Source organism: Caretta caretta, chromosome 7 (assembly GCF_965140235.1).
Source record: "Caretta caretta isolate rCarCar2 chromosome 7, rCarCar1.hap1, whole genome shotgun sequence".
NCBI classification, from domain to species: Eukaryota; Metazoa; Chordata; order Testudines; family Cheloniidae; genus Caretta; species Caretta caretta.
The window spans coordinates 114,748,175-114,760,898 of NC_134212.1; the positions used below are offsets into that span (position 1 = coordinate 114,748,175).

General features: G+C 38.0%; 1 protein-coding gene across 2 annotated transcripts in view; it reads left to right on the plus strand.

The window, feature by feature from the left end:
- The first annotated feature begins 251 nt into the window (after positions 1–251).
- NRAP (nebulin related anchoring protein) overlaps positions 252–12,724 on the plus strand; it is a 59,322-nt gene continuing 46,849 nt past the window's right edge. The window contains exons 1-8 of one of the 2 annotated variants that reach the window (XM_048858499.2): positions 252–517; positions 894–988; positions 1,787–1,874; positions 6,016–6,120; positions 7,740–7,844; positions 8,658–8,765; positions 10,090–10,194; positions 10,512–10,619. In XM_048858499.2, the coding sequence (XP_048714456.2) occupies positions 446–517; positions 894–988; positions 1,787–1,874; positions 6,016–6,120; positions 7,740–7,844; positions 8,658–8,765; positions 10,090–10,194; positions 10,512–10,619 (786 nt within the window). In that variant the 5' untranslated portion in view covers positions 252–445. The remainder of the gene's footprint in view (positions 518–893; positions 989–1,786; positions 1,875–6,015; positions 6,121–7,739; positions 7,845–8,657; positions 8,766–10,089; positions 10,195–10,511; positions 10,620–12,724) is intronic. The other variant, XM_048858500.2, reaches the window with a different exon arrangement.

Consider the following 12,724-nt stretch of genomic DNA (forward strand, 5'->3'; position numbering starts at 1 on the left):
TAATTTGATAATGGTACTGTTGATACCATTAGCTCCATCCTGGGGTTATGACAACTCGTGTTAAACTGCAAAGCCTAGAAACTGAATGACCAGTTTCTATCATTCACATGAACATGATTCTTTTCTATGAGTTCACTCTTCTATTTAGAGAAATATGTCACTGAGAGCTCCCCTTCTGTACATACTTACCCAGTTGCCAAAATAACCCCTCTTAGTAACTGGCAGCTTTAAAAGCCAGCCAGCAGCTGACTTCGAAGCAGAAGGTCAGCAAAAGAGAGTGAGACACTTCGATTCAGAACTTTAATGTGATCCTTGACTGCAGAGCAAAAGGGCTTGATTGCGCTATCTGGAGTGTGTTACATACAGAGTGGAAAGTCATCTTCATAGTCTTTGAACCTTTTGTGTATATATAGATATATATATTCTTCACTCTGTTGATTTCAAGATGAATGTTCAGCCTTGTGCTAGATGCGGTTTTGGGGTTTACTCTGCTGAGAAGATAAACTGTATAGATCAGGTCAGTAGACATTCTCTATCTTGATCATTTTGGACATTAATAAACATATGCATTGGTACTTTACTTACTAATATTGGGCCTCATCCTGCTTCCATTGAAGACACTGCCAAAACTCCCCAAACTGTACATTCTTTATTCATACTGGATTTCAGAACTGAGATGAACTTCATGATAAAAGTTTGTTGGAACAAAATTAAAAACAACAAACAAATTCAAAATGACAATTGATCTATTTAGTGCATGTCCATTCACACATGGGAAATGGTTATTAATTATATAGATAGAAGGGATCAATATTGGTGTTTAAAAATCACTAGAATAATACAATATGAAATACAAGAAACTTTCACTATATTTTTATCTTTTGCAATTCTAGACATGGCACAAAGCCTGTTTTCACTGTGAAGTCTGCAAGATGATGCTGACTGTAAATAACTTTATCAGCTATCAGAAAAAGCCTTACTGTCAAGCGTAAGTGTGCTTCCTTATAAAAAATAATCACGGTGTAAAATTTAAGTTACCATAATTCATTAGAAGAGTATGTTTGGGACAGATTCTGGTCTCACATATTGTGGTGTGAAACCAGAATAACTCTACTGATTTAGTTGGGGTTGGTCCTGCTTTGAGCCGGGGATTGGACTAGATCACCTCTTGAGGTCTCTTCCAACCCTAATATTCTATGATTCCATGATGCTTCAGCGGAATTACTCTGGATTAATATGGGCAGCACTGGCAGATGAGATCGGAATCTGACCTCATATGTAACATTTCCACATTTGTCATGTTGTCTTGTAGCTTAGAAGACACCAAAATAAGTGTCATTTGAAGTATTTAGAAAAGTAAACTATTGTGACTATACTATGATTTCTGTATTGGCAATTAAGAGTTAACAAGATGTGAATTCACTTAGTAGCCAGAAAAATATGTAAAATGCAGATTTTAGAGGGAGGTTTTTTTCTGAAAGTTTTTTATTTCATAATGATCAATTCCTGTCAAATTTGTCATTTGAAAGGAAGAGATGACAGTTGTTTTTTATTCTATTATTCTCTTTTGTTATTAGAAACAAGCATTGATATGATATGATCATTAAAATTAATTTAGTTGTAGGCACCTACTCTATAAAACAATAACTTGTGTGTAACCCAATAGTCATGTTGGGGAGTGGGACGGGTTCGTTCAGTGTTTTTAAGAAATATAAGACTAAAAAGAAAACCTATCTTTCTGGTGGTCAATAACGTTTCTAATTTCCCATTACACTTTCTTTTATAGACATAACCCAAAAAACAACACATTCACAAGCGTATATGAGACACCTGTAAATATAAATGTGAAGAAACAATCAGAAGCAGTAAGTGAGGTAAGAAGCTTTAGGAACAAATGTGTTTTATATTCAGCTGTATTTTATGTTTCAAAAGACACCATTGTAGTCATGTGTTCTGTTCTAGAAATGTTCTAAAACACAAAGTCCAGGCAGAAACTCCTTCTTCTCTCCCATGGTCTCTTTGAGAGTATTAAAAGTTTGTACCCAGGTTTGGATCAGAATTTTGAAAATGGGCCACAACAATCAAATACTCCCATACTTAAGGGGTTTGAAATCCAGATCTTGATTCAAATTTCCCAGTTTGATCCCATCTCTCGCTTGCTTATGCTGATGTACAGATTTGTTACAATTTTTCCCTAGAAATATATCAGTTTTATGTAGAAGAAGACACAGTTTGTAACATTTGTTATAAATATTTCAGTGAATGCTGGAGCTGGCTGGAAACTTTTGAAATTTAGACGAAATGAGGGAAAATGTCTAAAATTTTATATGTAGTGTTGCTGTTGCTGTGTCGGTCCCAGGATATTAGAGAGACAAGATGGATGAGGTAATTTTGTGGAATATTTTTTCCTTTTTTCAACAAGAAAATTTTTTCTATCTCTGGTGAATTTGTATCCTACGTGTTGAGTATTCATTTTAAAAAGAGGAATAATATATTGTGCCTGTTCAGCTCTACATTGGAGAAACAAGGTGGGTGGGAGAGACAAGCTTCTGAGCTTACGCAGAGCTCTTCTTCATGTCTGGGAAATGTATTCAGGGTGTCACTACTAAATATAGGGTGGAACAGATTGTTTAGTGTAAGTAGTTAACACATATTACATGTATTCTAGACCTGAAGAAGAGTTCTGCATAAGCTCAAAAGCTTGTCTCTCTCACCAACAGAAATTCGTCCAACAAAAGATGTTACCTCAATTTGCCTTATCACTCTACATGGCTACAACACTGCTTACAACTCTACATTATAAAGCCGTTGAATTACATTGCAAAGAAAAAGAGCAAAAGAATAATTTTGTCAATATCACTAGGAACCCCCAAGGTAGAAATATAGCCTTACTTCTTGTACATTTGGGGCCTCACAGTCCTTACTCGGGTAGCAAATCTATTAATATTATTGGGAATCTTCCTGATTGAGAAATGCAGGCTCAGTGTGTAAAGGGATACTTATCTAATATTGTAAGTGACAGTGCTCACAGAAAATTGGTGGAATGCTGAACAAAGCTGTGCAAACTTGATAGTTTCTATCATGTGGGTTCATGAAGGCATTTTTGTAAACTTTCTATCACTTGCTTTGAATTCTGAGTTCAAACACCAAGCAAAACTTGACTGAAATCCCCAAGTCTTTGATACCAAGCCACAAAGCAGCTTCAGTTTTATTATAATCTGTACCCAGAAGGTTTTTCAAGCATCTGATGAACTTGGCTGAGATTTATAAAAAATACAAAGTCAGGTTTTGCATGGTTTTGTTTTGAGAACATTTTAACTGAAATATTATGGGCGCATTGGATTTTCTTGTACCTGTACCTGTATCAAAGGCTGTTGTGCTCCTGAAAAACACTGGGGGAGCTCAAAGTCTTTTTGTTTTATGGCATTCTTTCCTGTCTTGTGGTGTTTTCCTCCAAAGACATTTGTTTCAATTTTGTATTTCTGGTAACTTTAACGTTAAAAAAGTACATAGTAAGATGGCAAATAACCACTGGTAACTGGCCCATTTCCATATGTAATGTAGCTTTATTGACTTTAATCCCCTTTGATACTATAAAAACTATTGTGATTATTATATATAGTAAGCATAAACAGTGTGTTCATATATGATTTCACGTCCTACTAAAAATTCTCTGTAAAATAAGGGAAGGAAGTTGTCTTATTTAAATTATTGCACACACTGTTCATATTTTTTCTGCTTTCTGGACAATGCTGGCATCATCCATTTAGCAGCATTCATCATACGTTGCACTTTTTCTCCCATCTTTCTTGCACACCATTTTTATGCATCAGGTTTTTGCAATAACTCAGACAATCTTAAAACAACAACCAGTATACTTCCTTTAAATTTTGTGTGACAGAGCTGGTCTGGAATGAGTCTGGGATTATTGCAGGTTCTATTTCTGTTTGCAGACTGTGATATGAGACCCTGTTACTTCCAGTGTGTTGGTGTGTATATATACACGCAAGGCAAATTATAGTTCAGAGATCACTTTCCCTTTTTTTCTCACCTAAAGGAACTTCTGTCCCTTTCAATCACATAGGGAATTTTGAACTCCAAAGAGGGGGTAGCTAAGTGTACTTAAGGGCCTGATTCTGCAGTCCTTACTCACTGAAAGTCCCCATTCACTTATATGGCAGGTTTGGGTCTAGAACTATGTATGCTAAATGTATAAAAGAATTCTCACTTGAGAAAATGTTTGAGTTGAAATGTTAATGATCTCAAGTAAAAAGAAAAGGAGTACTTGTGGCACCTTAGAGACTAACCAATTTATTTGAGCATGAGCTTTCGTGAGCTACAGCTCACTTCATCGGATGCATACCATGGAAACTGCAGAAGACATTATATACACACAGAGACCATGAAACAATACCTCCTCCCACCCCACTGTCCTGCTGGTAATAGTTTATCTAAAGTGATCATCAAGTTGGGCCATTTCCAGCACAAATCCAGGTTTTCTCACCCTCCGCCCCCCTCCACACAAACTCACTCTCCTGCTGGTAATAGCCCATCCAAAGTGACCACTCTCTTCACAATGTGTATGATAATCAACTTGATTTAATCAAATAAATTGGTTAGTCTCTAAGGTGCCACAAGTACTCCTTTTCTTTTTGCGAATACAGACTAACACGGCTGTTACTCTGAATCAAGTAAAAAGCATATTCAACTGGTAAAACTGAATATGCTTTTATTTGAGAACATTACATTACATTAGAGAAGAAGGATGGTTTTGCTCTTAAGGCACTAAACTAGGACTCAAGAATTGAGTGCAATTCATTGCTATGCCACTGACTTCCTGTGAGACATCAGGCAAGTCACTTAATCTCTCTCTGCTACTTCTCTTCACCTGTAAAATGGAGATATTGATACACATTTTCAGCCTTCTTCTGTCTTGTCTATTTAGATTGTAAGCTCTTCAGAGCAGCAGCTGTTTCTTACGTGCAGGTACAATACCTAGCAAAGATAGCACCCTGATCTCAGTTGGGGCCTCTAGGTGCTATTGCAAAACTAATACTAAATTGTAATAAAGTGAAGACATGGAGCTCAATTTTGCCATTAATTTACATTTGTGCAACCTCACTGACTTCACTGAGGCTGCACAGGGTAAAGGAGGTAGAATATTACCCACTGACTGATACACAGGACCAATGTTTCATACTAACACTTGAACTGTATGTTCTGTGCAGATTTCTCTCTTGATTTCAGTTGTTGTTATATTACTGGTGTCTAAGAACCAAATTCTCTTCTCAGATTTTCATGGTAGGTTTCAATTCCAGTGTGCTGCTCCTGTGGGAACAGAATATCTTAGTCAGAAGCCACTATGTGGATCAGAGAACAGATGTTTGTACTAAGGGATAAATCTAACCTCCTTCTCCACCGATACCTTAGGCAGTGGTAGGAGGCAGGTCTGTGTTCCTTGCATGGCACAGAATCTAGTGCTTGTGTGGCCTTCCTGTATGGCAGTTGGCAGAGGGAGGATGGTGATAAACAAAAGGATTGAAGTAGAGTTGGCCAAGTAAAGGGGACTCTGGTGGGGTGGAAAGGGAGAAGAGAGTGCAGTGAGCAATGTTTTCTCAAGGGCTGCAGAGTTTGGGTTGTCTAGGCCTGTGTTTGTTTTGCAGGGCCTAACATAAAATGGTGTCTCTCTGTATCTGTATATCTTTAAAAATATACGGCTATATCCTCAGTTGATGAAAACTGACATAGCTTTCAATGCCAGTCTACACCAGTTGAGGATCTGGTACATAGATATACACACAAAGTAGCAGAGGTGTGCATTTGATCATAGCTTTGTTATGTTAGGAAGTAAACAAAGTCTTGCACTGGTTTAAAATTATTCTCGCTGCATTTTGCACTTACTGTATAGTACTATGTACCCAGGCGCGTTCAGCACTTTCCCACCTTAAAATGACAGCCTCATGCATCCATGATGTGAGAAAAACCTATACATAATGATGCCATTATTTTTTATAGATTAAATATCGAGAAGAGGGGGAACAATTCAAATTGTTTTTTCACTGGGATGTGACATCTACAGATATGGAAACTGCCCATAGAGTTCAACAGCTGGCCAGTCAGGTTAGAGACATTCTTCAAGTACACATGTTCATGTGAGCAGCTAGTATGCAACCCGCCAAACGTCGGCCTGGTGTGAGCTACTGCCCCATGCTAAATGGGATGATTATTGCTATGCTTTTATTCACCATATTTTAGTCATGAGAGTCCATTTATTATTATTTCCTTAATAGCCTGTTTAAATTGCACTTGCTTTTCTAGGTAGCATATTTTAGTCATTAAAGAGAGGAGAGCAAGAGTCAGGACATTTGGATTCTATTCCTGACTTGGCCATGGAGTCATGCGTGAGCTTGGTCGAGTCACTTACATTCTCTGTGCCTTTGTTTCCCCTTCCCTAAAATGAGTATAATCAGACTTGCCCATCTCTGTAAAACTTTCAGAGATCCTCAGATGAAAGTTGCTGTGTAAGTGCTAAGTATTATTGTAATCCATCATTTGTCTTGCCACTTTTTCTATTTACTGCAAATATTGAATGAAATTCTGGCCCCATTAATGTCAATGGTAAAACTCCCATTGACTTCCCTGAGGCCAAGATTTCACCCATTGTGTTTTGCTAGTGTTTTTTTTCTGCCTACCCCAGTTTCTCCTCTGACTTGATCCTGAAGTAGAGCCATAATGCTGAATTTGTGACAGTATTAATTTTCAAGGTGAGTGTTGCAAACACAGGATCAGGGACAGAAAGAAATTGGGCAGGGAGTTAGGAATCCCTGATTAAATTCATCTATGTGAGCTAGTAATAAAGGGAGAACAGAAAATGACTGCTCAAGATAACTATTTATTTAAAAATAAAAGGTTTTTGCTAGTGTTAAAAAATAAATCTCCCTTAACGCAGAGACTGGAACAGTAATAGAAAATGTAGAGGGCTAGCTCGATGATTTATTAGGCTATAGAACCATTCATCTTATTTTGGTGGATCAGACCCATCCCACGTCAGTAATAACTAAAATATGCTGCTTTTGAAATGGTCTAAACCCATTATCACTCTTCTTGGCAGTCTCAGAAGACAGCCCAAGTACTCATAAGTCTATAAATAACTGTCATCTCAAGAAGCTGTCCCTTTTGGCTGGGCAAAGTAGATGCTGCCTATACGGGTAAACAGAGGACTTCACTTTTCAGAGCTTTCAATCTAGCATTTTTCACACACTCTGAATTCTTATGAAATAGGTCTGACAAAAAAGAAAATGTATCTGTCTTCCATTTGCTGAATTTTCAGTTTTCAGATTTGCCTGCACAACATCTGGCACAGATTTAGCACTAATAGTAATGCTGGGCTAGCAAATTCATTGCTGTTTGCGTGATGTTCGGCGTCACTCAGCAAATGTTTTACTGGAGTTTCAGGACATGGGCCCTAATTTCGTATTGCTTAAGCAAATCTTATGGAATGTGCTCAGAAATATTCTTTGATGTGGAAAGGGTCAGCACAAAATTCATATCACTTAAGATCCATCTGTGTTCTCAAAATGAGACTGAAGAGGAGCATAGGCCTCATGCTTTCCGTCTGCATAGGAGTATGTGTCACCCATAATGAATGATGGTTTTCTTTTCCCTGCCTGGCAGATTAACTATTCAGGTTTAAAAATGAGTATACACATTTCTGCTGACTTAATCTTTCCTTTTTTTAGAAAGCCTACCAAGCTGCATATGAAGAAAACAAATCCTGGTATTCTGGAACCATCCCAGATCCTGAAACGGTCAGGATAGCTCAGGCACAGAAGACTCTCAATGATGTATGTGGGCTGATGTTTGCAATAACTTTATTTGTATGAGTTATAGTGTTCTGAGGACTTTCCAGTTTAGAATAGCCAAAGTTTCAATTACAAATTACAAAAGGAGAAGGTGACATGCATTTACTGCTATGTTGAGACACAGTGTTGAGCCTTGTGAGCGCTATCTATATATACCGTCAAGGTCACCTAACAGTGTTACTGCCAAGCTTAGAAATTATATTCAAATGGAACTACCATGAACTTCTGCAATTAAGTTACACTTCAGCTACAGGACAGTAACATCTTAAGTACCTTTGATTGTAGATGGAGTCTAATGTATTCTACATCTTCCAGTGGTGCTATCACCTATAGGCTGCACCAACAGTGGATTACACATCTTATTTTTTGTAGAGTAGATAAGGATCTATTGCCTTTCCATCAACCTGAAGTGAATGGAAATCAAACTTGGTATAAGAATTGAAGATCTTGTGCCTATGCAAGGTGGTCTTTACTAAACTAGTAACTAATAGTAAATATTTTGTTCGTAAAAATATTAAAGGATTATATACAGATTTTTTCCACTTTACATAGGAAATGTTCCTAAATTTTGAACTTAAGAAATACATTTTCTTTTATGTGTCAATTATTTTAAAACTCTTTAAACATGTGTAGCCAAACTGATGGGATTTCCACTTTGGTTAAGTCCATTATGGTTTTTAAAAGTCATCAGGATAATATAACCCATAACAATTAGAATGTGAACATTAAAAGAGGTGTCACATTGATGGACAGAGGATTTTTCTTTAAGAAAATAAAAATTGTATAATTTTCTAGTTGAAATACACTGAAGAATATGAACAACAGAAAGGCAAGGGCAGCTTTCCAGCCATGATGACTCCAGCTTACCAGATAGCTAAGAAAGCCACTCAGCTAAGCAGTGACGTAAGTCCCAATTTGTGTGTGTCAAACTTACTGAAGTTCAGCGAAACTTGGATTTAAAACAGTTCACGTTAAAAGGTGCATTCCATAACCAACACTAATTGTAAAATAATTCCTGTAAAAGTGAAAAAATCTTGAACATGATACATTAACACAGGAGTCTCTAGCAAACTAGATAGCCTTGGAAGAATGTCCCATGTAACAAGTGGAGCTTGAAACTTGTCTCTTTCACCAACATAAGTTGGTGCAATAAAAGATGTTGTCTCACCCACCTTGTCTTTCATGTATAACAAGTGACAGTATGGGCATTTTCTAAGATATATGGGACACTTATAACATAATGGCCATCTCAAATTTTAAAAAAATGAATTGCTGTACCATTCTACGCCATCTCAAATTTAAAAACAATTAATTGCTGTACCATTCTATACCCTGTGAATTATTTGCTCTTATTTTCCTTTTTTATTTTTATTCATTTACTTATCCACTTATTCCAACTTTTTCGTCTCTCATTCTTTCCCTTTTAGTATGTAACATTATATAACAATACACTAGTAAATTGATTTACCTAGAATTTACTTTAACTTATCTATGCACGTAATGTACCATGTTATAAAAATAACAATCCAAAGAAATCCAGTGAAAATAAGAACCATACAAAACATTTGAAAAATGCTGTTGTGGCTTCCATGTCAACCGTTGCAATAATATAGTTGTAAGCAAGAGGGGTTTGGGACATTACTGAAGAATCTTGGAGTGATTTTATTGAAGAATACTGTTCCCCCAAAACAAACACTTTGGACCATATCCAGCTGCTCCCACTGAGTTTGGAGTCTTTCCATTGACTTTTATAGGCATTGCATGGGGACCGTAATATGTAGACAGCTTACTATGTTGTAGATATCAGCATAACCAGTCTTTTTTTTTCTGTTTCCCTATATTAATAAAGAGAGAACGCTGTATGAAGTACCAGAAAAAATAGTTTTTTCCCCATAGTGCAGTTTTCTTTAACTGCCATAAAATGAACACCTTTGGCACTTGATAGATTAGGCTGAGTGAAATAATAGAACAATTAAGCTAATGCACATAGTTTGATGAGTAAAATTAGAACACACTGTAATGACAGTCACTTTTAGTCAGTAGTAGATACACCTACCTTTGTATTTACAACTGAAGGACTTATATTAAGGACAGAAAACTGGGAATAATTCATTATCTGAAACAAAGGTCAGTTCTTCTGTTGCCTTTTCAAGCCTTATGGAAGGAAATACCCAGATATTTGCTAGTAAATAGTTTTAAAATGCACTTTATATCTTCTGCTTCCCAGGTGACATATAAGCGAGGACATGAAGACAGGGTTTCCAGCTATACCACTGTTGTAGACACTCCAGATCTACTGCACGCAAAGGCTGGAGGGAGGCTTATGAGTGATGTAAGTGTAACAGGAGAGAACAGGCAACCTGTTTCAATCCTGAATAATCCCCAGAACAGGCCTGTCCTGAGTACAGAATGAGGCAGGGGTCTTTTGGGAAAAATAGTATTTGATCATCTAATTAGTGACGATGCATACAAGGCTGTGCGGGGTGATGGTGAATGAAGGTTGCACAGGCAACCTTAATTCTGATATTTTCTGACTTTTGAGTTGACTTTGCAACCTCAGTAGTGTTCTTTTAATGTAGCTTTTTTGTGTGTAGCATATATAAATGTGTGCAATATACTTGTTCCTACATTATCTTGCTTTTTTTACAGCTGAAATACACAGGAGAATATGAACAGCAGAGAGGGAAAGGCAGCTTTCCTGCTATGATCACTCCAGCTTATCAGATAGCCAAGAAAGCTAATGAACTAGCCAGTGACGTAAGTATCAAAAGCAATATCTCTTTGAGGAAAAAAATCCAACAGATTTAGGGCCAAATTTTTTTCTGGCAAAATCCTGTCAGTGCCAGTGGAGTTACATCAGCAGAGAATGTGGCCTGTAGGATTTCAGGTAATTATTTTTTGCACGGACAGGTCCCGTGTTATACATCAGGGAAAATAAGGCCATTATATTTTGAAAGCAATACTGTTAATCTCTGGGGGCAGAAGGCCCTCCCAAGCTGCACTTGGACACAGAGGAATGAGGGGAGTGGCCATAAGGAGCCACTTGTGGCTTTCTGACCCTGTTCTGCTAGGCCTTGGTATAAGTTAGAGAGGAGCTCTAATTTATACCACAGGCACAAGGTCCCTCTTACAGGAGGATTGGTTTTACCAGAGCTCTGTCCCTTCCCTAGTTCATCCCTGATTCCCTCTCCTTCCCTTTATGTTGGTGCAGGAGTGAGCTTTGACTGAGAGGCACATCCCTCTCTTGCCATTGTCTTGGGGTACTATCGTGCATGGTGCTCAGCACTCTTGTGAGGGGCTGAATGCTCTGCATTCCTACTGAAGTCATTTGGAGCTGAACTCACGTGGCAGCTTTCAGGAGTGCTAAGCATCTTTCAGGATTGACCCTTCAGGGAGCAGCGTGAGCCTGGGATCTTTAGTGAATATAGGTTTCAGAGGAACAGCCATGTTAGTCTGTATTCGCAAAAAGAAAAGGAGTACTTGTGGCACCTTAGAGACTAACCAATTTATTTGAGCATGAGCTTTCGTGAGCTACAGCTCACTTCATCAGATGTATCATACATGTATCATACATCTGATGAAGTGAGCTGTAGCTCACGAAAGCTCATGCTCAAATAAATTGGTTAGTCTCTAAGGTGCCACAAGTACTCCTTTTCTTTTTAGTGAATATAATTTGTCTGCTTTTGCCTCAGTGCCACAATTGCAATATTTGTTAAATGGGTACCAACCCGACTGCCAGAAGTTGTGATGATTTAACAAAGCAGTTTCAAGGGAAGATAACATTACCAGCCTCCTAGGAGGTTAAATTAAATCATGTGTGTTCAAACTGTCTCATTAGTATCAATTTTTACACAGGCAGGGAAAGGAAATACGTATAGCATATTATGCTAGCTGCATAGAAATTACTTTAAAACCAGGATGGAGAATTTTCTGGTTATTAACTCATCAGTGAAAGTCAAGAAGGACCCTTAGGGCATGTCTACACTTACCTCTGGAGCGATCGATCCAGCGGGGGTGTGTGTGTGTGTGTGTCAATTTATCGCGTATAGTGAAGACGCGATAAATCACCCGCCAAGCGCTCTCCCGTTGACTCTGGTACTCAACCAGGGCAAGAGGCACAGGTGGAGTCGACGGGAGAGCGTCAGCAGTCGACTCACCGCAGCGAAGACACCGAGGTGAGTAGATCTAAGTACGTCGACTTCAACTACGTTATTCGGGTAGCTGAAGTTGCGTAACTTAGTTTGATTCTCCTCTCCCCACCCAGCATAGACCAGGCCTTAGTCTTAAAGTCAAAGGCAGATGAGTGCTAAACATTGAAACTTTATACGCTGCCCTTGATCTGTGGAGGTACTCTTATTGGTGTATAAAATCGCCTATGTAGGATAAAAGGCAAGCTTGCGTATAGCTTGTAGGCATTATTTTGGCTTCAATAGAGATACTGTAAATCTTGGGCCTGAACTTGAAAGCTGCTCACCTAAAGCTACCATTGGGCCTAGTGGACATGCTAGTGATCAGCACCTCTCAGAATCAAGCTTCTTATTATTAAAAATAATTATTGGTGGGCAAAAGATCCTGCTGTAGAGTGTGCAAAGCACATTGAGATCAGGTAGGATGAAAGGCACTACATAGTGACTCTGCACTTAGGTGAATTATATGTTTATTTTTAACCTTCTGGCACATCAGATGTTAGCCACTGCCAGATGTAGAATGTTATACTTGGCAAACTAATGATCTGAACTGATATAGCAAGTCCTATGTTCTTAAAATATTATTAAATACAAGTAGAAAACTTGGCTTCTGAAGACTGGTTGAAGCAAAAATTTTTTGGCAAACCTTTATTATTAACATGTGCATGCGATTTA